General features: G+C 38.8%; 2 protein-coding genes across 2 annotated transcripts; one reads left to right on the top strand and one right to left on the bottom strand.

Annotated features, from left to right (window-relative positions):
- The first annotated feature begins 559 nt into the window (after positions 1-559).
- On the top strand, positions 560-1,505 carry LOC131789585 (histidine N-acetyltransferase-like). Its single transcript, XM_059106741.2, has one exon. The coding sequence runs from the start codon at positions 560-562 to the stop codon at positions 1,493-1,495; it is 936 nt and encodes a 311-aa protein (XP_058962724.1). The 3' UTR covers positions 1,496-1,505.
- Positions 1,506-9,739: 8,234 nt separating this feature from the next.
- Positions 9,740-25,475, bottom strand: LOC131789629 (eIF-2-alpha kinase GCN2-like). The gene is made up of 17 exons (XM_066160214.1): positions 25,347-25,475; positions 21,866-21,932; positions 18,851-19,033; positions 18,334-18,414; positions 17,723-18,008; positions 16,896-17,068; positions 16,476-16,589; positions 15,824-15,973; positions 15,645-15,709; positions 14,915-15,032; positions 14,397-14,500; positions 13,909-14,197; positions 13,447-13,580; positions 12,493-12,631; positions 11,706-11,918; positions 11,059-11,424; positions 9,740-10,775 (listed from the first exon to the last, which is right to left on the bottom strand). The coding sequence occupies exons 3-17, from the start codon at positions 18,950-18,952 to the stop codon at positions 10,557-10,559; spliced, it is 2,553 nt and encodes an 850-aa protein (XP_066016311.1). The 5' UTR covers positions 18,953-19,033; positions 21,866-21,932; positions 25,347-25,475; the 3' UTR covers positions 9,740-10,556.
- Positions 25,476-26,599: the final 1,124 nt, after the last annotated feature.

Below are 26,599 nucleotides of genomic sequence, written 5' to 3'. Positions count from 1 at the left end.
TTTTTTACATGTTCACAGTCAAAAGGATTTTAAAACATAGATACTTGATTTAATTGTCCTGGTGATAGAGAGACTCAATATACAGAATATTATCAAGTAAATGGCGCCGGAGAATTGACAGATGATTAAGAAATCTAACCAACTGGAATTAATTCACAAACTAAAAAAAGCTTGAAACGTAAACATAACTAAGTAATGATAATTATGTCGCATGTGTAAAAAGTTTCAGCCCACGGAATCTTATTACAATGGAAAATTTTGGAGGTTTATTTAATAAAAAAGATGTTCTGGTTGCAATTTAATCGTCAGCAATAATCTTTCGGAAAAAAAGAGAGAAAAAAACAGGCAATCAGATTTTGTGATGCTATCCGTTAGTTTCATTCCTTCTGGAAAAGCGACTTGCGTACAATAAACGCGTCACTGAACGCAGCATAACAAAAAGAATAAAGTCGTCTTTGTCGTGGTAATGACGACACCCTTTCAAGTGCAGTGATATGATCACTCGTTGCCTTGGGAAGACTGACTAACCCTAAAGCTGTGCTACAAAGAGAGATAAGATATGAGTACTGAGCTGATATTCCGCCTTGCTCAAACCAGCGATTTGGACGAGATCCTAATACTATCAGAGGGTGTTTATGATGGCCAAGACTATCTTCCAGTCAGATTTCATAACTGGATGCAAATGGACAACGTCGCCGTGATGTTAGCTCACACGAGCGAAAAACTTGTTGGACTGGTTCAGTGCTCGGTTGTTAACGATGGAAGAACAGCAGTTCGACAGGCCGCCAGGACATTACTGGAGTTTCGTGGTCAGGGTGTTTACAAACGGCTATCAGAAGCAATGAGCGAATTCGTGCGAAGACAATACCCGAATGTACAGCGAGAGATATTCGCATCCACAGCGTGTCCTTCCCCCGCAAGAGAAATTACACAGATGACAATTATTAGGACATCTGCTGTAAATAGGAGTCTTTTGGCGCTAAATTCTCTTAAAGTTAATTTTTCAGATCTCATAGAGCCTTGTACGAAAGAGTACCTCTGTGACACAATCTTTTCAAGCCCTGTTGCGCAGAAATTGTTCCCCGATAACTCCATTGTGCTTGACTGGATTCCCATGGAGGCTTCGCGATCAAACATCGATCATTTCCAACATGAAATCGGTCAAGATTTTTATTTCGCTGTCGACAAATGTGGCGAAGATGGTATTCACAGATCTGTCAGTTTTGGCGCTCTGACACCAAGGGTAGGATGCATTGATTGGACTGTCACTATTTATACGAGTGATCCAAGCCTATACGAAGCTCAAGTTATTCATCAACTACAGCATGCGTTCAATGTTATTGAAGGCGAGTTCTTTATTTCTTTCACCCAAGACAAAAGTTTGTCAAATCGAGGGAGAAGACTTCTCAGAGAATGTTTGCCTCAAGTAGAATTTGACAAAGCATGGTCCACTTTCTTCCTCTGTGAAAATGTGATTCAATCCCAAGGAGCATAAACGGTATGAATAGCCCTTGTTTGAAAGCAAGTTGTATGTGATTTGAAGTAATTAAGCAAGACGAAAATGCCTGCTAAATTTATAACTTATTAAGCTAGTCTCTTCATTCAGTCTTTATATATTGGGCCCAGTTGTTCACCGGGTAGATAACACTAACCAACAGATTAGTAATTGTGTTAATATATGACTTTCATATATTCGTAACCGATTAATAATTGTGTCAACAAATCGCACTGCCCTTTCCACTGGATAGCTTTATCCAGTTATCCTAAGAGCAACTCCGGCCTGTAGTGTTATAGTATAACCGAAGATGAAATCGAAATAAAACTGGTGACGTTGACGTTCTAGACGAAGCCAAATCAATTGTTGTTTAAAACTGAAAATAAATCATTTTTAAGGCTCAACTTCAACTAATATCTTTAGATCGCTCGGTGCAGTTTTCCACTGAGCGTCGAAGGCAACACGGGATTGCAATGCCTTTTCTTTAATTCATTCAGCGATTGGTTTAAAATACTCTTGCCACCCTCTCGACCACTTTTATGGAAAAAACAACAACAACAAAACAAAACAAACAAATTTTGTACTGCCGTTTACCTGCTCCAAGCCGTTCTCTCGATGCAGTTGTTTCTCCCCTAAGTTCTTTTAAGGTCCTTAGGATGCACTGATTGGACTGTCACTATTTATACGAGTGATCCAAGCCTATACGAAGCTCAAGTTACTCATCAACTACAGCATGCGTTCAATGTTATTGAAGGCGAGTTTTTTATCTCTTTCACCCAAAAAAAAAGTTTGTCAAATCGAGGGAGAAAACTGCTCAAAGAAAGTTTGCCTCATGTGGAATTTGACGAAGCATGGTCCACTTTCTTCCTTTGTGAAAATGTGTTTCAGTCTTAAGAACTTTAAACAATAGAAATAGGCCCCTTTTCAACTAGAAAACTTTACATCTCTAGAACACTTTAACTTAAACGTGGAAGATCCCGTGTATGGAGTATTCAGGAAACGTGGTGCAAGTTTCCAATTTTTGATTGACATTTTGGTTTAGCTGCAGTTATGGAAGATAGTAAGTGAAAAGACTTTTATAGTTGGACCGTTTATTAGGCGCATCGTATAAAGCGGTCACCTAGTATTAAGCGGTCGGCTTTTGAAAGTCCCGAAATTTTTGCTCGCTGCATGATTCGCTTGACATTTAGACGTCATTCACAGCAAATTTGAAAAGAATTGGAAGTAACACAATACTCGTCGAGACTGACGGAAATGATGGGTGGAGTTCCACCCATAAAGCGCAGGGGCTACTAGGATTGATAAGGTCCTGTAAAATTTACCTCAGCTAAGCGGTCGTGGTCACCCTTTACTGAAATCTAAAGGCTTGTGTGGATTTTCCTCCACCTGTATTGAGCGGTCACTTATGCGGAACCAATCAAATAAAATTAAGTGTAATCTTTCAATTAAAATTTTCCATTTTTTTACATGCGTTTTAGGGAGTGGAGTCACCCCCTTTCTTGGCTTTTACTTGGGGTAGAAGAGCACAGAACACTTCATCACAATGGAATGTGCTGCACATAAAATTAATCACCTTAGAGTAACCTTGAAGTGTGAAAAAGTGTCTCTTGACTTGTTGGTGTGGAAATTTGGAAATATGCAAATATGCTAATAAGTCTTTACCTTACATTTATCTTAACTTGGCAGTGTGGAAGTGTGGAAGTGTGGAAGTGTTGAAATCTGCAAATATGCAAATGAGTCTTTTGGAAGCGTGCATGAGTAAAACACGTTTCATTCAGGCATATTGATTTTTATAAAAATCATTGGCTAAATAATTTATATTTCTTTCTTTTGAAGTGACGCCATTGATTGTGGAAGAGATAATTCTCAGCCATGTCTTCCTTATTACTTTTGTTGAGAGTTGGAAAAATTAAATGCAACCTGACTTGCATATAGAGTTCCTGAAGCAAAGTCTCTTGATGAATTAAGTGTGTTAACTTGCTTTCTACTTGTTCCATTGTGGCATAGAACAGGAATTTGCCAGGTCGCATAAAGAATTGAATGTTTTCATCAATTATGTGGTATTACTAAACAAAATGTCACCATCTGCCTTACTTCTTGCTGCATTTGCCATAGTCTTAAAAAGAAGCTGACAAGCAAGGAGCTTCAATCCATAATTGTTCAGACTATTTTTCGTCATAGCCAGTATCAGTCATTCCAAGAAAGAGGGTCTCTGGCTTTATTCAATCCACATTTCATCATGCAACTTTGTTTCGGGAGTTTTATATGAGTCAGGTTGCGTTGAATTTGTTCAACTCTCAACAGAAATAATGAGAGAGACATGGCTAAGAATCATCTCTTCCATAAAGGGAGTCACTTAAAAAGAAAGAAAAATCGTGATATAAATTTATTCAGGCAATGATATTTAAAAAAAAACAATATGCCTGAATGAAACGTGTTTTACTCATGTGTATAGATAACCTGTTGATATTACAACATTTGTTACTTATGTTTGGTTCAGACTTCATAACCTGCTGTAGCGTTTAATTTTCCCTTGTGTTGTAAATAAATCTGTATCATTCACAAAAAAAATTTGAAACAACTTTTCTAAGCAGCTTGGTAAATCATTACTTCCTAATCAATTCCCAGCAATGTAAATTGCTAGTTGCTGCCTGAATATTACAAAGTGGCATTCTACTAAAAGAGAGTCACACACTAGTGGAAAACCCAGTCGAGTGAAGAGGTGATAAGTGACTGGGATTGAAATACGTTATTCACACCGGCAAAACATGTTTTGTTAAACTGGTTTTTACAGGATGAAAATCGTAAACGGAGAACTGAAAAAACTTCATTTTTCCACGTGATTCAAGTACTTGCTAACCTGCATTTCCAATGTGCTTCATTTTAAGTAAAGAAAATTTTAGGTCAAGTAGTTTCTACGAAGAAAAAAAATCAAACCGTGTTCAACAAACAACTTTAGAAGATTTTTAAGCTTTGGTGTAAATGGGCTAAAAGTATACTAATTTTTGTGTACTATTTAAGTTATCTTTGTGAATTAAATATAGCACTCTCGTTAAAAGATTACGTGTGTAGCTCGCCAGTATGACTAATGATGGCAACATTCACACACCAACTCCTGTTTACAAGATCAGTAAACAATTTGGCCACAAAAATGAGGAAAGAGAAGAGTTACATGTTGAAGAAAAGAAGCATAAGTTCAGAGTCATACGATGTAATTTACTAAAGTGTTGATATAAACGTCACTACAAGAAATTAAAACGAGCCACGAATTGTAAGGCACTGCCGTTTTGCGCATGATTGTTTATTCAGATGCAACACAACTGGTAGCCACATGCATCGATCAAGACTTACTTATTCATTCAGATTGTATTTGCTGGGTTCTTAAAGCATAGTTCTTATAAATGCCTCTGTTAAAAGCGAAAAAAACCCTTGAAAATAGAGCTTTCTCGCCTTTATCTTGCTCCAAAAACATCTGTGAAAGGTAAAATTATCGTCGCGGGTGATCTCTTACCGTTACTGAATAACAATCTGTTCAACTTCAGGGTACATAACTTAAAATTACCCGTAAATTGAGGTTCGGTTGTTCAAAATATAGCAATGAGAGCTTGATCGATCACTAAACGGGGTGTTTAAATAAGTTTTTATGCTTTCCACGCCGTATGTTCACGTGAAGTTCGAAGTTCAAGATGGCGGACGATTGACTAATTTGCATGTTTCCAGATTTCCACACTTCCACACTCTACCGAGAGTAAGGAGAGACTCATTTGCATATTAACAGATTTCCAAACTACCACACTTCCACACTACCAAGTTAAGATAAATGCGAGTAGGGTAAAGACTCGTTTGTATATTTCCAGATTTCCACACTTCCAAACTTCCACACTACAAAGTTAAGATACATGCGAGTAAGCTAATCACACATCGCACATTTTCACGTTTCAGGGTTGCTCTAAAGTGATTAATTTTATGTGCAGCACATTCCACTGTGATGACGTGTCTGTTCTCTCCTACCCCAAGTAAAAGCCACTTTCTTGGATTCTTTTGCGAGCGTAAGTACATGGCTTTTCCCGATCCTGTTTTCCCGGAGGAAAGTGCGTAATCCGTTAGAAGAGGCTAACAGTTACAATTTTGGCCAATTAACGGCTAACGGTTAGCATCAAGATAATTCTAATGCTGTCACCGGAAATCTTTTTACGTTTAGCTTTTTTACGACTATTGGTTAAAATCTGTAAATTTTTACGCCTAATAGCTAAATTTTATGGTCATTTCACGTCTATGAGATACCTCCATTGAGACCATTAGAGAAGAAGACTCACAGAAAGAAAAAGGAACTCGGAAGAAAAAAAAAACTAAAGAGGACGTAATTAATATCGGTGAGTGATTAAATTATCTAACCGTCATGGCAACATAAACAGAGAAAGAAGGGTAGTAGTGTTTAAGACATTAGAAAAAGTTTATAAGGTATTATTGGCTCCATATCTTAGTTATAAACGTAGTCAAAAATTTAAACATGGTTGTAATCGAAAGAGCACAAACGAACACTCAGCTAAGAGGCATACACAAGCTTGGTTCCAATTAGGACGAAGCGCTCAGTTTAAAGGAATTCTTTAAGAAACAACCAACATCATTCGTCTTCTGGGGCTAGAGCACGTTCAGGGAAATATCCAAAATAAATTGGCAGAACTTAACTTCCCTGTTCAGCAGAGAAAGATCATAGTGGTCGATAATTTAGGTGGGCGAACGATAAGGGAAGATGGCTGCAAAAACGACTGCGAAAGCGAGGAAGAATTTAACCAGAAGTCTGCTCTTTTCAAAAAGAAATGGGATGAAATGGAAAAGGAATCAGAAAAAAAAAATTAAAATTTACCAAATTTTTCGTCAAGCACAAAGAAGAGGAGTTAAGAGACAAGATGTCTAAGTACACCCGCAAACATGCGGGAATGGCCGGCGGATTAGAACTAAACCCTATTGAATGGCTGCACTACATGCCAAAGATTGAGATCGATAAAAATGGTTGATGGCGTCAGTCACAAAGATGGCGGCCTGACGACAGCATTTCGAAGTCCGAAAAGCAGAGTTCTTCTTCAAAGCTTTATACAGGGAAGGAGCGTAAGGTTGGAAAATGCTTACACCGCCTTTTCCCTCAGTTATAACTACCACAAAACTTGCTTCCAGGTAAAAAAAAAAGTCCCTTCTAAAGCGATTCTTCACAGATATGCTGTGCCCTCTCGTTAGCAGTAGCGTCACTGCCCTCTCGTCTTGCATGCGCAGTTACGAGGAGAAAGCGAAGGAGGCCACACCCTTGCGTTTTGACATCCAAAGCCCAAAAGGTCTCGCAGTTGAAGCCGATGAATTCGATGTTCTCACTGATGTGATTCCTTCGAGTACATTCAGAGACATGGTCACTTATGCAGAGGCGTTACTGAATGAGCCCGATGCTATCATGCAAGCAGCAGCTAACGATCTAGAGTAATTTGTAAAGAGTAGTCACAGTGAAGTGCCCTTAATTGTCACACCTGCCATAACTGGGCGTCAATTTAAGTATCGGTGCGCTGTTTATAAGGCAGTTGGCATTTGTGAAGGTACCCTTGCTGTGGCTGGAAATATTTAGTGTCTCCTGAAGTGTACGTATCTTGAGTAAATCAGGGGAAATTTCCAGCGCAAAAGTGCACCGGGTGTTCGTCTCACAGTGTAGCTAAAAGACGACCAGAAAGTGAGGTATGGCTTGCAGAAGGAAACGAAATGAAGTTTTGCAGTCATAGGTATTAACCTCGAGAGAAAGTCAGGCGCCATCGAATAAACTGCAACATAAATATAAGTGCAACCGCACCAATTACCTTACCTTCACTACCACATCATCAGAGAAAATGAATATAGTCAGCAACTAACGCAACAAACAAGCTATTCTCATTCTGGCCCGACTCCACTGTCACTTTAGAAGCTGCCGCCTCATCTGTCGTTGGCTCCATACCGCATACTTCCATCCAAGCGCTCCCACGACCGCCCTATCGATTTCCGGTTTCAACTCCGTCACTTCAACGGCAGATGCAACTCAATCCGACCTACAGTCTTCAACATCAGCAACAGCTCGTCAGAGATGCCTTTTAAACTAAAAAGCTGAAAAAGTGCTACCAGTGAAACCAGGAATTTGCCGTTAAGTCCTGCAAGGAACCATTCAAAGAGGTCATCTGACATGCTGACAGGCGAGTTAGACGGTTGAGGCCTGACGGCAACATGCAATGCAGCCCAGAATTTACGTTTACGTATTACCACTTTGATATAAGCCACATCGCCCGCCCCCCCCCCCCCCAAAAAAAAAACAAAACAAAACAAAACAAGAAAAAAAGCGAAAAAACAGCCTTTAATGGAGTAGTGTATATGTCAGCAAAAAGAGAACCTGACCTCAGAGCAAGAGAGCATCATCGTGATCGCAGGACTCGCTGTAAAACTCTTTTAAGTATCTCAGGTACGCGTCGTATGACCCACACCAATGCGTCATTAGAGTATTAGTTGTAAACGCGGGCTATTTTTCGACCACGGCTGGGCGGGTTACCTCACCTACTTGGGGTCCCCCACCTCCATGTAAACAGGCCCTAAGCAAAGCTGCGTATTTCTCGAATCGTATGGAGCCGACTAAGACGTCGTAAGACGTCCTTGACGAGATTGTATCAAATTTCAAAATGAGCGAGACACAGAGTTTGTACAGGAGGCTTTTACCGACTCTGATTGTCACAAACTGATTTTAACCAAAAGCACACAACATTGAAGAATCGAGAGATGAATCATTACTTTATCATTCATTTAATCGTCCATCTCTTGGACTGTTGTACAAAACTATTACTTTTAAAGTCTTCAAGACTGGCTTTTTTTACGGTTCTAGTAACCACGTACATAAGCATCATTTGGCACATTTAGCATTCTGTAATAATGGCTGCCATAACATAAGTTGCATGGCTTATGTCACTGTATACCAACACAAGGATTGCGTGACCCATTCTGTGCTAATCTAACGAGTGGCACAAAAGTGCAGCTTTGACATAAGGGCGTATATTCGTAGAAAAATTTCAACTGGAAAGATATTTTGAACATTTCATCTTTTACACCACAGACGAACACTACTGGTTCTTTCTTGGATACTTTAAGGTTTCGAATGTCGTCGCAAACGCGCTCAAGGTATTTCTTGTAACGCGGGGTTTTATCCACAATGGTTGCAAAGCAAGCATCAAGTGCGTCCCGACTTGCAATCAGATCAAGCATTGCGGACATGTTGCGCAAAACAGCACCAGGCAGGTCAACCTGAGAGAAAAAGAAACAGATGAGGGAAAGTAACCATATATCATTGCGAGGCGTTTTTAGTAGCATCTTTTGCGCTCTTAAGAGTTAAATTTTCTTAAACGACCTCTACCTTCACATTGACAAAAAGTCAAAACATTTTGATTTCTTTTTTCTAAGTAACTCTTTCTGATTGGAAGTCTCCCAGGGACGAAACTGGGTGAGATTTTGTTTGCTGTAATGACCAACAATCTTTTGCGTGAATGGCATTTGAGGATTAAATTCGTTGATAATACCACAGCATTAGAAATCCAGCCAAGAAACGGTATTAGCTTACTAAATGTAGCTGTTAATGATATTCACAAGTTTTCTATACCACACAATATGAAATTAAACCCGAAAAAATGCAAAGAAATGTTAATTAACTTCAAGCAAAATGATAATTTTACTACAAGACCAATTGTCCGAGGTAACAACACCGTTGAATGTGTGACAACTTGTAAATTACTCGGTATTATAATCATTAATAATTTAAAGTATAACGAGCATATTAATTACATATCGAAAAAAGCTTCGAAACGCTTTTATTCCCTGAGCATTCTTTAAAAAGTGGGTGTTTGTAAAGAAGGAATCGTCAAAGGTTTTTTTGACCCATACTAGAGTATGGTGCACAAATCTGGCAGGATATTCCCGAATTTCTTTCAAATAGGCTTGAGTCAATTCAAAAAAGGGCACAACATATTATCTATCCGTGCCATAGTTACTTGGGTGCCCTTAATACTACCAACCTTAGCGGCTTGAAAGAAAGACGAACTCAGCTCTGCTGCAAATATATTCAGAAGATGACTAAAAAAGACCACCCCATTAACTTCCTCAAGCTGAAAACAGCATTTAGTGGTCATAGTTACAACTTGCGGGCCAGCGACAACAATAGAAATTAATTTCCTAGCACTCGTCGTTCAGTTGGTTATTTCTTTTATTCTCTCTTTTATTATTAAAGTTATTACAACGGTAACTAGCTCTGATCTCTCTAGAAAAGTGTGGGTCACCACTTATAAAGGTGACACTTACTGAGCTGTCAATCTCTAACCTTCGTCATGTTTTTACACTTAACTATCGAATCAAACTAAACTACGTAGAGCGGAGTTCGCATACTAAGTAGATACCTTCGCGATGTCTACGCTTTACAAAATGTCTTTCTAACTTAAATCTCTTGGTCTTACGGTCAAGTTCGGGCAAAACAAAAACAAGATTGACGATATAAAAATTATAATAAACTTACTGACGGAATTAAAATCATACTTGAAAAGATATCTTAATAGAAAATAGTCCTTGAAGGCTCTTGCGTAACAGCAGAATAAACACAAAATTCGAAAGGGCGTACTCAAGGTACCGCCCCTAAAAGAGCTACGTGCTAGCCGTACAAGTTATCTGATTACAAATTCTATGCGGAAGATGAAAAGTACTACATGTTTACACCTAAAGTCACCTCTAAGTAAAAAAGGTGTCACGCGTGCTAAATTATACCTGTAAGATAAGACCGCCAAAAGGAATAAGAAATAATCAACTGGCTTATTATAATTTTTACTGGGTGGTTTGTGCTAATATACTATTTGTGACCCTCCATGGGAAAACGGACACTAACGCTTTTCCGTTTAAACTGCAAAACCGTTTACTATCCGTTTAAACGGTTCATGAAAGCGTTAGTAACCAGAAAACTGTCTCATGTACATTTCAATATCTTAAGTTACGTCTCCAACAAAAGAAACTTTCTGCGAGAACATGGCCTTCACCACACGCTGGAAGCGAGTAGAGTTCGTACAGCGAGCGTATGTTTGAGCACTTCGTCCAACTGACTATCTCTTGTCTTAGGCGGGACATAGGGGTTTTGAAGTAGTTCTTGTGAGGTAGGGCGTTCCTCAGGGGTATGTTTGAGGAGCAACTTAAGGAAGATCGTTTCCTTGGCGAGGCCCTCGTGGTCAAAATCAGTTGGGAAGATGATTCCTTCCTAATTAGGAAACAAACAGAACAAGAGTCGATGAAAAGCGTTATTAATGCTCAAGAGTGAAAACACCGACGACTTTGTCGCCTCTGCATAATTCTACATCCTTTTCAATTTAGGCTCAGAAAAGTGAATATAAACAAAATGAGGAGCATCTTCACGTTAAAACATTAGAAAGTAGATCACAAGAACGCCCTTTTGGCTATTTTGATCTCTCCTTGTGGACGGGAAACTTACAAATTTCTTCTGTTCTTACATGCGTGTAGTGCACGGGTAAACATACAATTACCGTTCGTAAATTGCCCAAAACTTTAACCCTCTCCATCGAAGTTTTGAAAGGCTTGTAACACATCTCAAAGAAGATAATCCCTAAACTATACAAGTCAACCTTTTGACTGTACTTCACTCGACCGCCAGACCGTTTTTTCAACTCCGGAGCCGCATACAGCGTCGAACCAACTTCGCCTGTCATACTCTCCTTAGAGCTTGAGTTCATCTTGGGAGACTGACCACTGGCGATAGAATCTGGGTTGTCAGTGCCCATGCCTCCGCGTGTCACGCCGTGCGTGGTTGCGAGGCCAAAGTCGCCTATTTTGATGCGGCCGCGAAAATCTAGGAACAAGTTTACGGGCTTAAGATCCCGGTGAATAATACCCTGTTCAGTAAAGAGAAAAAAGCGATAAATAAAGAAAGCGTTATGTTCTCCGTTTTGCCCCGTACGTGGAACAGCAGAACATCTGAGTCACCTACGAGAAATCGAATCTAAGGCGTTTGGATTTCACGTTCTGATCTGCTAGCACTGTTCTAACAAGAGCCCGATGTTGAGCTTCGCCATTGACGAATTCATATAGGACAATTGAACATTGCTCTAACTAAGGAAAATCTAAGCAGATTACATCACACATGTGACATACTGATTAAGCGCTTGTGCATCACCTGAGAGTGAATGTGTACCAGGCCCTCAACGATCTCTCTGAAAAGCCTCCATATTCGCTCCTTATCTCCATGCAAGCCCTCTTCAATAAGGTTCCTTAAGGTGCTCTTCTCACAGTACTCCATCTGGATGTACAAGTACTGCAGTCTCACGTATTCTGCACTGGACTCGTTTCCAGTTTCCTGCCGTTCCACTCCTTCATCAGAACCTTCGGACTTGAAAAAAGAAAAAAAAATGAGGCCGGCCTGTTTCCGAAGCATCCTGTAACCTTGTGATCACGTGCGTCAGCTAATGTATTCAGTGCGTGTAACAATACTAAAACGTATCCTGCCATGGGCACTCTTAAATTTCTGTTAGCCCCTTGTTTTTTGTTCTTTTATTATTTTTTTTTGTTTTGTTTCTGTTTCTGTTATTTGTTTTTACAGTTAGACAATGAGAGTTCTAAGCAGAGTAGACTACAGTTTTATGTCAACCGAAATATGTTTTCATACCAGCGTTTGTCATGGAGGCTCGACAAAAATATTTTGAGTAGTTTATCACGTAAACCTAGGAATACTCATAGCCAACCATGTCTTCAACCACTTCCACGTTTCTTGATTTGCAAAGCCCTCCATTTTCACACTTAAAGCGATGTGTAGTCACTCTTATCGGAAGGAAAGACAAGGTCGCAGAAGTAAAGCATCAAAACAGATTTCTCTCTTAGTTAGCAGTTACTTAATGGAAAAGCGCCACGACTACGACTCAATTTTTTTATGATTATTATTATTATATTTTTCAAGACTACCTTACCTCTGTGTCTAAAAGATCTCCAGACTGAAGAACCGACACCTCAATATTTCCTTTAAACCCCTTGTTATCCCCTTTTTCATCGTCTTGCCACCAGGAGTCTTCTACGTCCTCAGCGATTTCGATCCAGGAACTGTAATATCTACAGAAGGGAAAATGTAACTAGAAGTAAGGCAGCGTGAACTGCGAGTTGTAAGCGGGTTGGACTCGTGCCTCGGAGGTTCCGCGTTTGAGTCTTGCTGTAAGACATCTGTTAAATTTGTTCTTTAGTAGTTTCGAGCTAAACTCTTCGACAATAGCCAACCAATAGCCGACTGGTTTGCCCACTGCCTGATGGGGTTTTTAAAAGTCATGCTAAATTCGATTTAGGTTATCTGTTGTCGATAACTAGAGTGGAATGCTGGTAGACGGGTTAGAGAGCTAAGTGTTCTCCCACTAAAATACAGCTGTAATAGATAAGCACAGTACATATCAGTTTTATTATGCGTTGCGCTCCGTTTCCCTTTAAAAGCGCCTTAGAATGCACATTTTCAACATTTCCTTTACGACAACCATTTCACCAACTTAATGCGACTCTTCCTCCCAAACTAGCAATATTATTGGAGCCTGTAAAACCAACTTACTACAGACGTATAAAAAATACTAGCTTAACAGAGGACCAAGCGAAATTTACCCTCTATAAAAATTACCCTATCATAATTCAACTTCCTCGTCCTTCTTTCCTTGAAGTGAAATATTTAAATCTAGCGATCTGGAATACGGTTGTACTAAACGAAATGTTAACTCAGTGGTATTTTTTCTTTAATTCTTGCCAGAGCCTTTTTAATTTCAAATCTTCTCCTATGCGTCCCGATTCGCCCTGTGTTTACTTGTCCCACCAAAGTTTGTTGCGAGTCTGTACGCACGATTTCTGCGTAAACAAGAACTCCGTCTGTACTGATTTCATTAAATGCGTACCTAACGACGTTTTCGTGATTCAGACGGCTGATCAGCTGTACCTCTCGTATGATCGTCTTGTTTAACTGAGTACTCTTTGGATTCAAAGGAATCCGCTTCACAGCGTAAGAGCAGTTGTCCAGCTTATTTCGTAACTGCAAAAAACAAAGAATGCATAAATAAAATAACAACAAAGATTAAAACTGAATAGCGTATGAACTTGTGGGGTCTTCCTTTATTTCAGTACAAGGTTTAAAGACTTCCAGCATCTTTCCTATTCTATTTTCCCACACGAGGCTGTCGACATTGCTCACTCTAGCAGTATGTCGATTGCGTGTCACATATGTAAGGTCTGTGGCTTAACTCCTCATAAGGCCTCAGAATTTTACTGTACAAAGCGCGAGATATGACGAAAAAAAAACCGATTTCTTCATCGCAGGATATTGACGCTCTTACGTGTTTCAACCAATGAACGTAGTGTACCTTAATGACACTTCCAAAACCTCCTCTCCCGAGAAACTGCAGCTTCTCAAATTCGCATTCTACTCGGGATTGTCCAGGAACTCCCGAGATGAATGAGACGCAAGGTAGAAGCTCTTCGCGTTCCGGTTGGTCAACCAAGTGTGATGGCCCATCATTCCCTGCCTTTCCATTGTTCTTTGCAACTTCCTGTTGACCGTTCGCTAAACTACCGTACATGACAGAGGTTAAAAATGAATGTTCGCGTAGCTGAGATGCGGACCACCGGTCTCTTTTAACGGTCTTTAAGCAACTGCGAAGAAGGATGATTATAAAAGCACGTATTCATACTCTTCGTTGAGAATCAATTTCTTGCATGAACTTTTTCACCACCATTTCTCACAAGTTGTGCTAGCGCGCTAAATTACTATTGCAAAATAATAGCGAATTGTTGGAGTTTGGTATGCGTGAAAAATGAGTCCAGCCTGTTAGAATTCAGAGCTGTTACTTACTAGAAAAGGAAGTCTCGCAAATCCGACGGCAATGAAGGAGATATTTCTTTCACGTCTCCAAAGCCAATTACATCTCCGACAGCCAAAGAGAGAACAAGTAGGCCCTTGGGGGAAAAATTGTCTTAGTGTTAAAATCTTGAATAATCTCAAGTGGGTTCAGCGTCCTCGTTGCCTCTTCTATGTTGGATTAAATAAAGCTGAGCCTACCCTTTTTGTATGCATGTTTGCGTGTTTCAGTTCATTTTTCCCTTTTTTTGCTGCTTGGATTTTAACCTAACCCTAACCCTAACCCAAACCCTAAGCTCCGCCCTCAGTTTTGTTTGCAGCTTCGTACCTGTTTCGCGCCTTCCGCCTTTCTTTGTCATACCCCGAATTGAAAGCATTTTCACGCGCAAGGAAAGCGTGGCTCAAGATAAATTGTGTCACACAAAATTGGGGATGAAGCTAAGGAAAGAAAAACGGAGATACCCATGCCTTTCAAAGGCCCATGAACAAGATTTCACGAAGCTCTCCCTTACCAAATTGTAGACATCTCCTTTCTTCCCGCAACCAGAAGTTATTTTTTTGGTTCCGTCTGCAGCGTTACTCTGTGTTTCTTTCACATTCCCACCATACATTTGGCATAGATCCGACAACCTTAAATATTGTTTGAACATATTCAATCTCATCTCTACCTTAAGGAAACTTCTTAGTTCTTGCAACAACTACGCTGTTTCTTTGACGGGCGTAAAATCAAACTGATCCAACACTGGGCAATGCAGCATCAATTTACGTCGCTGGCGTCACTGGGAGCCGAGATAGGCGTGGCCATGCGGGGGGAGGGGAAGAGGGAAGGGAAATGGGAGGTGGTATAGAGAAATGAGGCAAAGTTAACCTTGACTTCAGCAGGGTGCTCCAATGAGTTTGGAATCTTTCGTCCCTAAAGATACTGCATCTGTAATAACCATTACATACAGGAACAAAAAAATGAAACTAAGAATGAACTAAAGAAAAAAAAAATACTGGAAAACTAAGATGTTTCTTATGGCAAAAAAATGGGAGGTAATATTTCAACCGGTGGGATCCTTTGGTAAAATCTAAAAGTTTTTAATTAACTGTTCATCATTTGCAGGAATTTGTTTGAAAAAAATATGCGTACCACTTAAGAAAGGGCGATTTATATTGAGTTGAATCTTTGGTACAAATAGTCAACAGATCTGCTATGTGAAAACGAATTTTTATAAACTCTAGCTACTAAAGAAAACTCACCTTTTCCCAACACTGTAATCGGCCAGTCGAATATTTCCGTCAGAGTCAAGGCGGCAACTAGATAACTGCAAATGAAACGGAAGGAGTGAATCTAGAGCAACAGGGATATCAAGAAAAATTGACGATTTCAAGACGAATGTGTAATGAATAATAAAAAAGCACCTCTCTGATTCACTCACTTTCAAGTCCTTATGGACCACAGCCCCGCTGTGAAGATAGCATAAGGCTTCCACAAGTTGCTGAGTGTATTCTCGTAGCTGAGCCACAGGCATCCCTCCTTTTCTGAGGTGCAAACTGAGATCGCCACCACCAACGTATTCTGACAAAACCTAAAGGAAAAAAACAATAATTAATTAATTTATAAAGGGAGAAAATAAGGCATAGTTTTGGGAAAATTCACGCCCTGGTAAAAGTTTATATTACAAAAGTAGGGGAAGGGCTTGGGTGGGGAAATCCATTCTAATGGTTGGAGCTACAGTCGAATCTGTACTAAGCATTCACCCGCGGGGAATTGCAGGATGACCGCCTCATACAAGTTCCACAGATTAGGGGTATTATAAAAAATTGATTAAAATTTTATTAAATCAACACTCTTCTTCTAGTAGCTTTCAGGTAAACTTTGTTTATATAATCGGCCCTATGCGTTTTCGAAAGAATACTCAAAAGCTTGGATGGGGCCGATATCAAGACTTCTTTATCCGGAGTATACCAAATTAATCCTTTTCCTCGCAATCTTGAGCTGAATAGGCGAGATTTCTTTAAAAATAAAGGGTAATAAGATTATAAATCTTGCTTTACTTTATATTTAGAATACTTTACACTTACAAATACCTGGACTTTGACAGTAGGAGATTCTTCCTGGACATTAACGGCTAAATAGTGTGTCAGGTTTGGATGACTGAGGCGTTTGATTAAGCACAAAGTCTCCTGCTTTATACTGAACACCTAAGAGTGAAAACAGTGCACAAAAAAATCAGAATTATTTTTAATTTCGCTGGAAATCTGTAATTTTGCGTCGTGTGATAATTGTTTTGGAAGGAAATACCCTTTAGTAAGAAATGGAACAAAACGAGATAAAAACAAAAAAGAAAACAATACAAACAACAAAACAATAATTTATTGACAAAACAAAAAAATTGCATAACATAAAATAAAATTGCATAAGCATAACCCGTTCCCGCGTCAGTTGTGTTCTAAACTTTAAATAAATCACAGAATAAAAACTTGAAGTAGATGAATGAATAACAAGACCTGTTTCATGAGCCTAGCTTGTGGATCTTGTTGCTGGTTCTCAGTGATACTCAGCGTGCGTCGCATCTGAGGTCCTGCATGAAGGGACGACAAAATCCATTCACACACTACCACAAGATCTCCCGTGGTGATGTTCATGCCACTGTAAACTTTAGAACCAGATGATCCCTGACCTGAAACAAGAACAAAATAGCTTCAATTCACGCTCCTTCCTTGAACAAGAGAGCCTGGAAAGTCTATCCTGCAAGAATCAATACTTGCACGAGATGCTTTTACCACCTAAATGATAATCCAGCCCTTGAGCAGCACTTCAACTGCCAGTGAACTTCGCTTCCTCAACCTTGCCAACATCTGGGCGTTAATTTAAAACCGATTGTGGGACCAGAGTGGGATGGCTGCTGGCCAAGTTCTTTTTAAAAAAGTACTTTGGCAAGGTGGTCGTTCCGTACGCGCCCGTCTCATTTGTGTTTAATCGCCTCCCATGTAGGTTGAAGCACAGTTTGTATAGGTAACAACATGTTTTTGAGTGCAATTTGGTGTTAACAAGCACTAGTAAATTTTTGAAAGTCAACAAAATTGGGTGGGATAGTACTAATCCTAGTCGCTTCTTGCTATGAAAACCGGCATAAGCTACGGCTGGATAGGCCTCCTAGCTTGGTTCAGACTTAGCTTAGTACAGGCTTATTTCGTTCAAGAAGGGAGAAGAGGAAATATTTGCCTTCGGTAATGACGCACAGAACTCACTCCCCTCGGTCTGTGCGTCATGAATTGGAGCCAAATACTGTAGTTTCCCATCTGGCCCTCCTACTCAGTCAAGTAATATTTACCAAGGCATTTTCCACAATGTACGATATGCTTCCCTCTGATGGTGAAGTGGATCACTCGTGTCCCTGTGAAGGATTCATTACCCAGCCTTTTAGAGCTCCGCCTTCGTCTCATGACATTGTAGCCAGGAGGCATTCTCTCTGTTTTCTTGGGCGACGGGAAAGCTTGTGTGGGTGCCGTGGAACTCCCAGATCTTTTTCTTTGAACTGGCACTTCCTTCGTTGAGCCGGTGTCAGGATCTATTGTTTTTGCACTCTGAGCCGCTGGATCTGTCTTGGCGTTATTTTCCTAGTAATTTAGTAAAGCGCACATAGTCTCAAGCTTAGCAGAGAAATTTTTCATTGAGTGTCCAACATAATCCGGGATTGCATCGGTTCTGCTTTACTCTGCTCTGTGATTGGTCCAGAAAACTCGCGCCACTCTCTAAACCAATCAGATGCAAAATTGACCTCAATCACGACTTGGTCGCCAACGTTTTTTCCGCACTTTAGACGGTTTGCTTATTTTTACTCTGAGTTCTCCAAGACTCTTCAAGGTATTTTCCTTTCTCTTGATTGCCTGTTGTGATTTTTTTCGCTCTAAAATAAAGCTAACTCAATAAAAGAATCCTTACTAGAATAACAACATTTTTCCGTCGTTTGCTCTCTTTCATAGCTTCATCTCTCCTCTGTAGTTCTTCTTCTATTTCAGGTTTCTAAATAAATATCAGTATAAGAGAAAATCATTGGCTAAAACACTAATGTTGACGAAATTTACCTATTCTCTCCCTCCAAGCATCTTCACACTTTAACTCCCATGTGTGACCCAGAAAGAATTTCTCCTTACATTATCAATTCAAAAGCACGCAGACAAGTGATGAGAATAAATAAAAATGTAAATTAGGAGATTATTAGTTGATCCAATCTGATATAATTCTCCAACCTCACATCATAAAAATGCATAGTAGACAGTGAGGAGAATAACTACTGAGATCTTGTGAGAGAAAGAGTTGAAGATTCGTTCCAGTTGACACACCCTTATATTTTAAGGATCACATTAATGACGAATATAATGTTACAGATATAGCCTACAAAAGCATGCAAAATAATCCTAACTTTACAGAAACTTTGGGGGACAAATTTTATTTTTACCTCATTTTCTTCTCGCTCTTTGTTAGCTTCAATCTCCATCTGCAGTCTTTGACACTCAGCAGTTTGGAGTCTCTCTTCTTCTTCACGCTTGTCGGCCATCATTTTATCATAAAGTGATAACTGTGGTTTGTTGTGTTGGTGAAGACATGTTTGAACATGATGTGCTTACTGCAGAACTATAACCTGTGAGGCAGTATGTGAAATTTAAGAAAGCAACTTTCACAATAACAATGATCAACATCAACAACTGACTGATAAATAAATTGAACTTAAGGAGGCTCGAAAGGGTTTTTAGATGCACGCGCCGCAACTAAGATGCACGCGTCAGCTGAATGAATCAAAATCAGCACACCGGAAGTTAAATGTTGCTTGAAATTGCGCGAACCGGAAATAAAATCTGCGAAATACATTTGTTTCTAGCTCGAAATTTTGTTCGGTGACCTATCTTGATTTTTTGCATGCACGCACCATTCACGATGGCACTTCAAATATAAAAGTTTCGGGAAAAATTATCTACTGGAATTTTCTGTAAGCCATAAGTCGCATTTTCTTTAAATATATTTAATTCTACTGGATAAATTTTTTCCATACTGTGTGAAAAGTTAAAGAATTTAGGGAACTTTCCAACAAAGAAATAAAAATGGTAGGTCACCGAATTAGTTTTTCAGATAATTTACAAAAACTAAAATTTAGTGGACGTTTTTGTGGACCTTGTGCGTTGCCATGGTAACTGATATGACGTCACGAGTACTCTCAAAGTATAGCCCAGGAATAGAGTTGCAAGGAGACATATAGTTTGCCCACCCCATTAGATATCCTTCTTTGTAATCTTCCATCGTTTCATAAACACTGCAAGAACGAAAAACCCTTTCGAGCCTCCTTAAGCGAATGCCATTGGCTCTGAAATTCAAGTCCATTTCCTCTGAACAATGTGAACCTGAGCAAAATGAAAGAAGCGAAGCAGAATGCTGACAAAAAAAAATTACTGACCAAAAGGAGTCAAATTGTTTAAACTTAAGTATACATGTAAAGACTAATTAAAAGAAAAAAAAACAATCTGAAAGTCACAAATATGATGTTGACCATCTTATGGTTAGGGTAAGCAAAACCAATGCAACCATGAATTAATCTCCACTAGCCCTTTTAACTCTCATCATACATGTATCCAATTGTTAATTCTTCCCTCTAGCTGCTACACATGTCCTTCAAGTGCAAGTTGGTTAAAGTAATTTTGTGTTGGATCAGGATATCTGTTACTTGATAAGTTTCAGTATTCTCATTTCCTGTTTGCTGAGTAATGTACAGATACCATGGGGAGAAGTTACAGGTGGATCACTTCTCGGAGTTTAAGGGTTGGCCTAAAAATTACGCTACTTTATTAACGAATGTGTGGTTTCCAGGTTATGCAACTAATTTGAGAAAGACTTAAAAAGACACTGTAGCATAGGAGTAGTATATGACAGCAGTGCTCCAAGTTGCAACCGTTTTGGTTGCCATGGCAAGTGAAAAATATATTTGGGCACTAAATTCTATACAAAAATCGCTAATCAGCAACCAGCAAATTTTCTGTAACTCCCGAATATGTGTAATCCTTAAGTTAGCAGTGACCAAGTTGAAGTGATTTTGTTGAGATCAACTTTATTTACATTATTTGCAGCATTTAAGTCTAACGTTCAACTTTGCAGTAATAAGTGTGGTGACTAAATATCAAGGGTTTCAAGATGTTATTTACAATATGGAGGGTTTCCATATCAATATTTCAGCTCAGTTCAAATAAGAGATGTTCAGTTCTGAGCTGAGCAATAGACTAAAATAATAATGAACCTGATTTGTCAGTTACCAAATCCCAGCAACTTTGTAGTAAATCATTTCTGCTTCCTGATATCAGTTTCTTTATTCTATTGCTCTTGACTGTTTTAATCAGCGGAGGAATTAGCATACCAAGCTAGCAAATGCAAAAGTTGCAATCTAACTGTTTACCTTACTTCCTAGTTCATGTACTTTGACATGAAATGTCTTCCCATTGATAGGAGGGTTTTGTTTTGCTTTTTTGTGGAAGGGAGGGGGGGTTGCGAGGAGATGGGGGAAGCAACCAAAATTGTTTTTATGGAAATCATTTTATTAATGAATGTTGCCAAAAAGCGAATTTTTGAAAGATTTAACATCTTCCTCTGAAATACCTTCACCATTGCATATAAACAGCTATGGACTCCTAAAAATGACAGAGAGCAACCCATCATGATCCAAGAATCAGCAATATATTATCTTTTCTGCCTTCCCAGCCCTCAGTGGGTGCCTTTTTTATTCAAAACTTAGTGAAACTTCCATGATATAGAATAGTAATAGACCAAGTGGAATCCCTTTTTTTGTCATCAAATATTGATTTACGACATTAGAAGTGGGAGTTTGATTTGTTAATTACAAGACAGTATGAATGCGGTATAAAAATGGAGGACACCAAGTCCTTTAATCGGTTGATCAAAAGTGTGACAAAATTTGAGAGACATAATCCCCATCTGTTGAAGAAACATGTAATCCCACATAAAATATTGCAAATTAGACAACTTTTTTCAACATAAAAATGAACCCAATTGGCCGTTGAACAACATGCACTCACAACATAACTGACTAACCATGTTACACAGGCATGATATCTAAACTACCCTTAATCATTTAACCCCCAAGATCTGATTGCTAATTCTCCCCTCTATAGCTGCTACACATTTCCTTGTAAATAAGTCAATAGAATTTGGTGTTAGATTAAGACTATTAACTTCTACCTGATAAGTTTGAGTATTCTCATTACCTGTTTGCTGAAAAATGTAGGAATAATTTATAGGGAGAAGTTACATGATAAGCACTTCTGGGAGTTAAATAGTTAAGCATACTATAATCCAAATAACGGAAAGGTGCATACACTTTTAGACAACATACTTTCTACTTCATACTTAGACTTAATACCTCATATTAGACTACATACTAATAATGGGCTACCACACAATTAGAACCGCTTACATATATGTAATCACTGCACATCCAAATATTTGTTGACTTGTCTTTGGGAACAGGTTTCAGAAGAGTTCTGTAAAAAAAATTGAAGAATACTCTCTATATAATGATGAAAAAAAAGTAAGAAGTAACAAGAAATCGAACCTCAGCCAAAAGATTCTCTTAATCTGGAATCACTTGGGATTCCTACACTGCATATTTTAAATGCTTTGTTTTTGTTTTTGTCCCTTATCTCCTTGAAATTGTAAACAAATTCAAAGGAGTCTGTATACTTAACGATTAGGATAGTCCATAGCATAATGCATCAGATCAAATCAACTTTGGCATAGACCTCCTTGGCTACAACACTTTGAAATGGAGTCAACTTTAAACAAACCTTCACAGGTTCATCAGGCCTTATTGACAGACAAACACTATGTTAGTTAATGCAGGATTTTCATTAAGAAATGTAGTAACAACAGATCAGTGTTAGGCTAAGGGGAGGACATACTCAATATTCACTCCATCACTGAACAAAAAAGAGCCCAAGCTATTGCAATTTAGCCAGTAAATTTTACCCAGTTGCCAGAGATCTCCACTTTCTCAATAAACTTTGTTCTGAAAGTCTTAGTATTTTCATTCTCATGTATCATTTGAACTCTCTTTGCATCAAAAATATCTTTAGAACTTGAAATTTCTCTAGGTTCTTTAAGCTACATAATAAGGACCACTTAAATTGGGAAAAAAAGAAAAGATGCTTTTGCTGCAATTTCAGAATAACATAAAAATGTTATTTTCAACACACACTGTGACCACGCAAAAGAGCATTAGTGGTAGCCATATTGGCAAGCCATGCATTTTCGTTCCTATTCAATAAGCATAAAGTACTCATTGCTCTAACACTGTACTTTTTCTCGTGAGCTTTTCAACATATAGTCCACATATCAATCACAGCGGCCAAGAAAAAAAAAATTCCTGATAATTTACCGACCCGACCTCTCATCACTAAATAAGCGTAACGAACTCGTATCTCCATGCCGACACAGAAACAAGGCGTTGCTACGCAACAGCTGAACTTTAAAGTTTTTAAGTTTACCGCGTATTATGCAAATTTTCCTAGTATATACACGATAGTCATATGAATATTCTTTCATTAAACCCCTGAAGAGTGAAGCGATTCACGAAACAGGCTTGTCGGGAAATGTAGTTGCGTCCCTTTTTCCCTCTCATAATATTTATTCTGCTCTGCTTCAACGTATTGAGCACTGTTCCACGCGAAAATCGACTTGTAGACTTCCTATATATAGTTATATAGCTCTTTGGCATACAAAGCTTTGCTTTCATGTCCAAATTGAGCACTCTACTAGGATGAGTCATTGCTGCTAGCAATATGCATGCTCACTAGTTTTTCTAGTTTGAGCACTCTGGCATGGCTTAGATGATCCCACATGTGTGCGATCACTTGGGGTGGCTATATGGCCTCAGTACTACACTGATGAGGCCCAGAAGGCCGAAACAGTACTGTCTGCAGTTAGTTATATATATATATATATATATATATATATATATATATATATACATATATATATATATATATATATATATATAAATACATTTCGGGTCACAATTTGAAAAACATTACGTGCACGTTATTTCCATAGCACGAGTTTGTCGCTGACTTGTTTCCCTTTTTTACCAAAGCACTGCATTTTAGATGGTGAAAGCTAGGTGGTCCCATGACTTGTGCCTCTCAGGCTGTCGGCTTATTCTATTTAAAATAAACTAGCATGAGTAATTTACTGCCCACTCAGATGACAGAGGTGCATTTTTGAAACAAGTAACCTTTCTGACAGGATTGATTTCATCATGTTTCTGGTCGCAAATGAGAAACAACGCGAGAGTGTGGCGCTCATAACAAGGCATTTCTTGCAACATCTGTTTACAGCATGTTTCTGTTATTATACACTTTCACTGGGAGTCAATTAAACTTAGACAAGCGAATGTGCTATATATGCTGCTGCAATCATTCCTAGAGAACTCTTAGTTAGAGATGAAACGCATCAAAAGAAATTAACAAAAAATTACAACGGCAAGAAGTCTTACTTTGTGCTGCTCACTAGTCTCCATTTAAAAAAAATAAAATGAAAAAGAATAATTCTTGTAAATTTCCAGAAGGTGGAAGAAGAGTTTTGTTCATGAAACCAGACAACTACCTCCCATAATATGCAAAAATACTTTGTGCTTAGTCACGCTCACTCCAGAACTGATGGGCCTGTGGTCACAGTGACATACACTGGACAAAACCTAAAGTCAAATACTTTTCAGCATGGACTAAAAAATATTTCTTTGAGTATAGGATGCAATGATGGTTAAGAGGAAAAAATTATGAGAATATATATATTTTTTACAGCTGTTTGGAATGGTGTGCAAATTACCTGTGGCTCTGAATGCAGACATGCGATTTGTTGCGTTTCAACTATTCAACCATCATTATTTTATTTCTCACTTCGTATTTCATAGTCTCTAAATGGTGGCCTATATCACAATGGAACAAATCTTATTTTTTTTCCACTGGTAAATTTCGGCAGTGGCTGGACAGCGAGGGCGATGTTGTTACTTTCAGGTCTTGACATGACGCTTTTTACTGCCTTACACACATGTGACTTGAATCAAACTCGTTTTCAAATTGGCCGTCGATTAAGCGTCAAAAAAAATTGTAGAAAATTTGGTTTTGCATAATATATCGTTTATTTGCTCATTCAGGATTCTTTGACCTAAGAGGTATGTATTGGGACAAAGAAAAGGAAAATTTCGGAGTCAGTTACTCTTTAATAAATAAATTACCTCTAATCTCAAATCGCGGAAGTTGTCCGTGAAAATAGCTTGAAGAGCTTGAAGCTCCCCTTCCTGTCGTTTGATATAACTTTCCCCCATTTCAAAGGCATTAAGAATCCTGTACAGTGGACAGGTTGTTCGATACAACCTCCTCAAATGCCCAATATCAGTAAAGCTAACTTTCTTTTAGACGAACATAGACGCAGATATGTGATATTGGACCACAACTCCCGATCTCCGTCGCCGAAAAAAAAACTCTTTAGAAAAATGTTCTGTTTGATACCTCTCGTTTCCCTTCTTTCATTTCAGCTTCAAAATTTACCCCTGGTTTAAGCGCTTTCAAAGCAATAACAATGAACAATCACCAAAATTGAAACCGATAGTGTACACTGAAACCTCAAAAAGTTACCCGAGCGGCTGAGTAGACAATTCGAACGCACATATAATGTGAAGATGTCTTTAATAATTGTAGAAGACAGTGCAGGGACGTATTTATATTTGATCGAAGTAGCGAGTGAGGTTTTGTGGTTCGAACTAAAGTAAAATACAACAGAAACTATGCTATGAAAAACGCGTTGCGAAATGCGACATTAACCTAACTAAAACTGTAGCGATTGCACAATAATACAGACAAAAGGTAAACATCGTAAATGTAAATGAGATAAAGACTTACTTTGGTCTAGCTCCTGATTAGAGAAAATAACTAACAGCGATAGCATCTCAGGATTAACTGCGATGAGCTGGTAGCCATGATCTAGTGACGGTCTGACTACGCTTCAACAAGAATAAGCGGAAGCATATTGTAACCTGCGGATACTCATACAAGATGCCGCTGGTATGTCGTGGGCTCATCTGGTTTAGGAAGATGATACATACTGCTTTCCGTCTCTCGTCTCTCACAAGTGTCATATTAGAGTGGAAGTTTTCGGGGCGACTGCGACTGGAGTGGCAGAGGGAAGCTGGGACCGATGTAGCCGTCGTCTCCCGCCAAATTCAGAAGGGGAAAACGCGCGGATAATCTGGACACGATTCTATTTCGACTTGCGGTGTTAGCGTTGCCGTTCTCCCCATCAAGTTCAGGACGACATTTCGCTGGTTTTCCCGTCGCGATCAAAACGCATATAATATGTGTTAATTGTGCTCTTATAAACGAGATAATGACGTTTAGAATGATTTCAGAGCTCGTTTCTACGAGGTTTTTTTACGGACAAAATATCCGAACGTGGATACATTAATGTTTTGTTTAATTACGTTATTTTTATGCGTTATGATACAAGTCGTTATAAAATATATCAATTTCATCTGGGATACATCGATTTTGGATGTCATACATCGATGTTGTGCAGCATACATCGCTTTCCAGCATCGGTGGCATTCGGAAAGGCACCAAGAAGAATTATATTTACGTTTTGTAACTTGCAAAAAACAATCGTGTTGTAAAGCCAAAATGTTACCAGGTCATACTTCGCTACTCAAAAAGTTAAGCAATTTTCCAAACGCTTTGACTGGAACAATATTTTTACTGCTATGTTAACCAACGGAGGCATCGAGAAAGGCATCGCGATTAGTGACACCGGGAAAGGCATCAAGAAGAATGATATTTACGATATACAACTTGTTGTAGGACGAAAAACAGTATCTTGACTTGTTTAAGGCGTTAATCACAGTTGGTTTGCTTTTCACTTGAATTTTGCAATCTCGACTTTCGATTCCAGAAAAATGAAAAGCTAAACAACTCTAAAAAGATTTCGTTCTAGATTTTTATACTTTTAGAGTCATTAATAAGTTTGTATCCACAGCCTCCAGATAAGAAATTTAAAATTTCCATCAGCTGTAGTTCTTTTAGTGTTTAATACATGTATTCAATCGCCTCATTTCACGTGAAAAAGGCATGTAGGAAAACACTGAGTGTCGAGAAACAGCCAA

This window comes from Pocillopora verrucosa, chromosome 13 (assembly GCF_036669915.1).
Source record: "Pocillopora verrucosa isolate sample1 chromosome 13, ASM3666991v2, whole genome shotgun sequence".
NCBI lineage: Eukaryota > Metazoa > Cnidaria > Anthozoa > Scleractinia > Pocilloporidae > Pocillopora > Pocillopora verrucosa.
The sequence above is the reverse complement of the archived record's forward strand: the minus strand, read 5'-3'. Positions and strand labels throughout refer to the sequence as shown.

Coding starts and splice junctions, on each gene's coding strand:
- LOC131789585 (XM_059106741.2), top strand. CDS start 560: ATGAGTACTGAGCTGATATTCCGCCTTGCTCAAACCAGCGATTTGGAC.
- LOC131789629 (XM_066160214.1), bottom strand. CDS start 18,952: ATGATGGCCGACAAGCGTGAAGAAGAAGAGAGACTCCAAACTGCTGAG. Junction 18,415..18,850: donor AAGAGCGAGAAGAAAATGAG/GTAAAAATAAAA, acceptor ATATTTATTTAG/AAACCTGAAATAGAAGAAGA. Junction 11,919..12,492: donor GAGATCTTTTAGACACAGAG/GTAAGGTAGTCT, acceptor TCTTTTTTCAAG/TCCGAAGGTTCTGATGAAGG.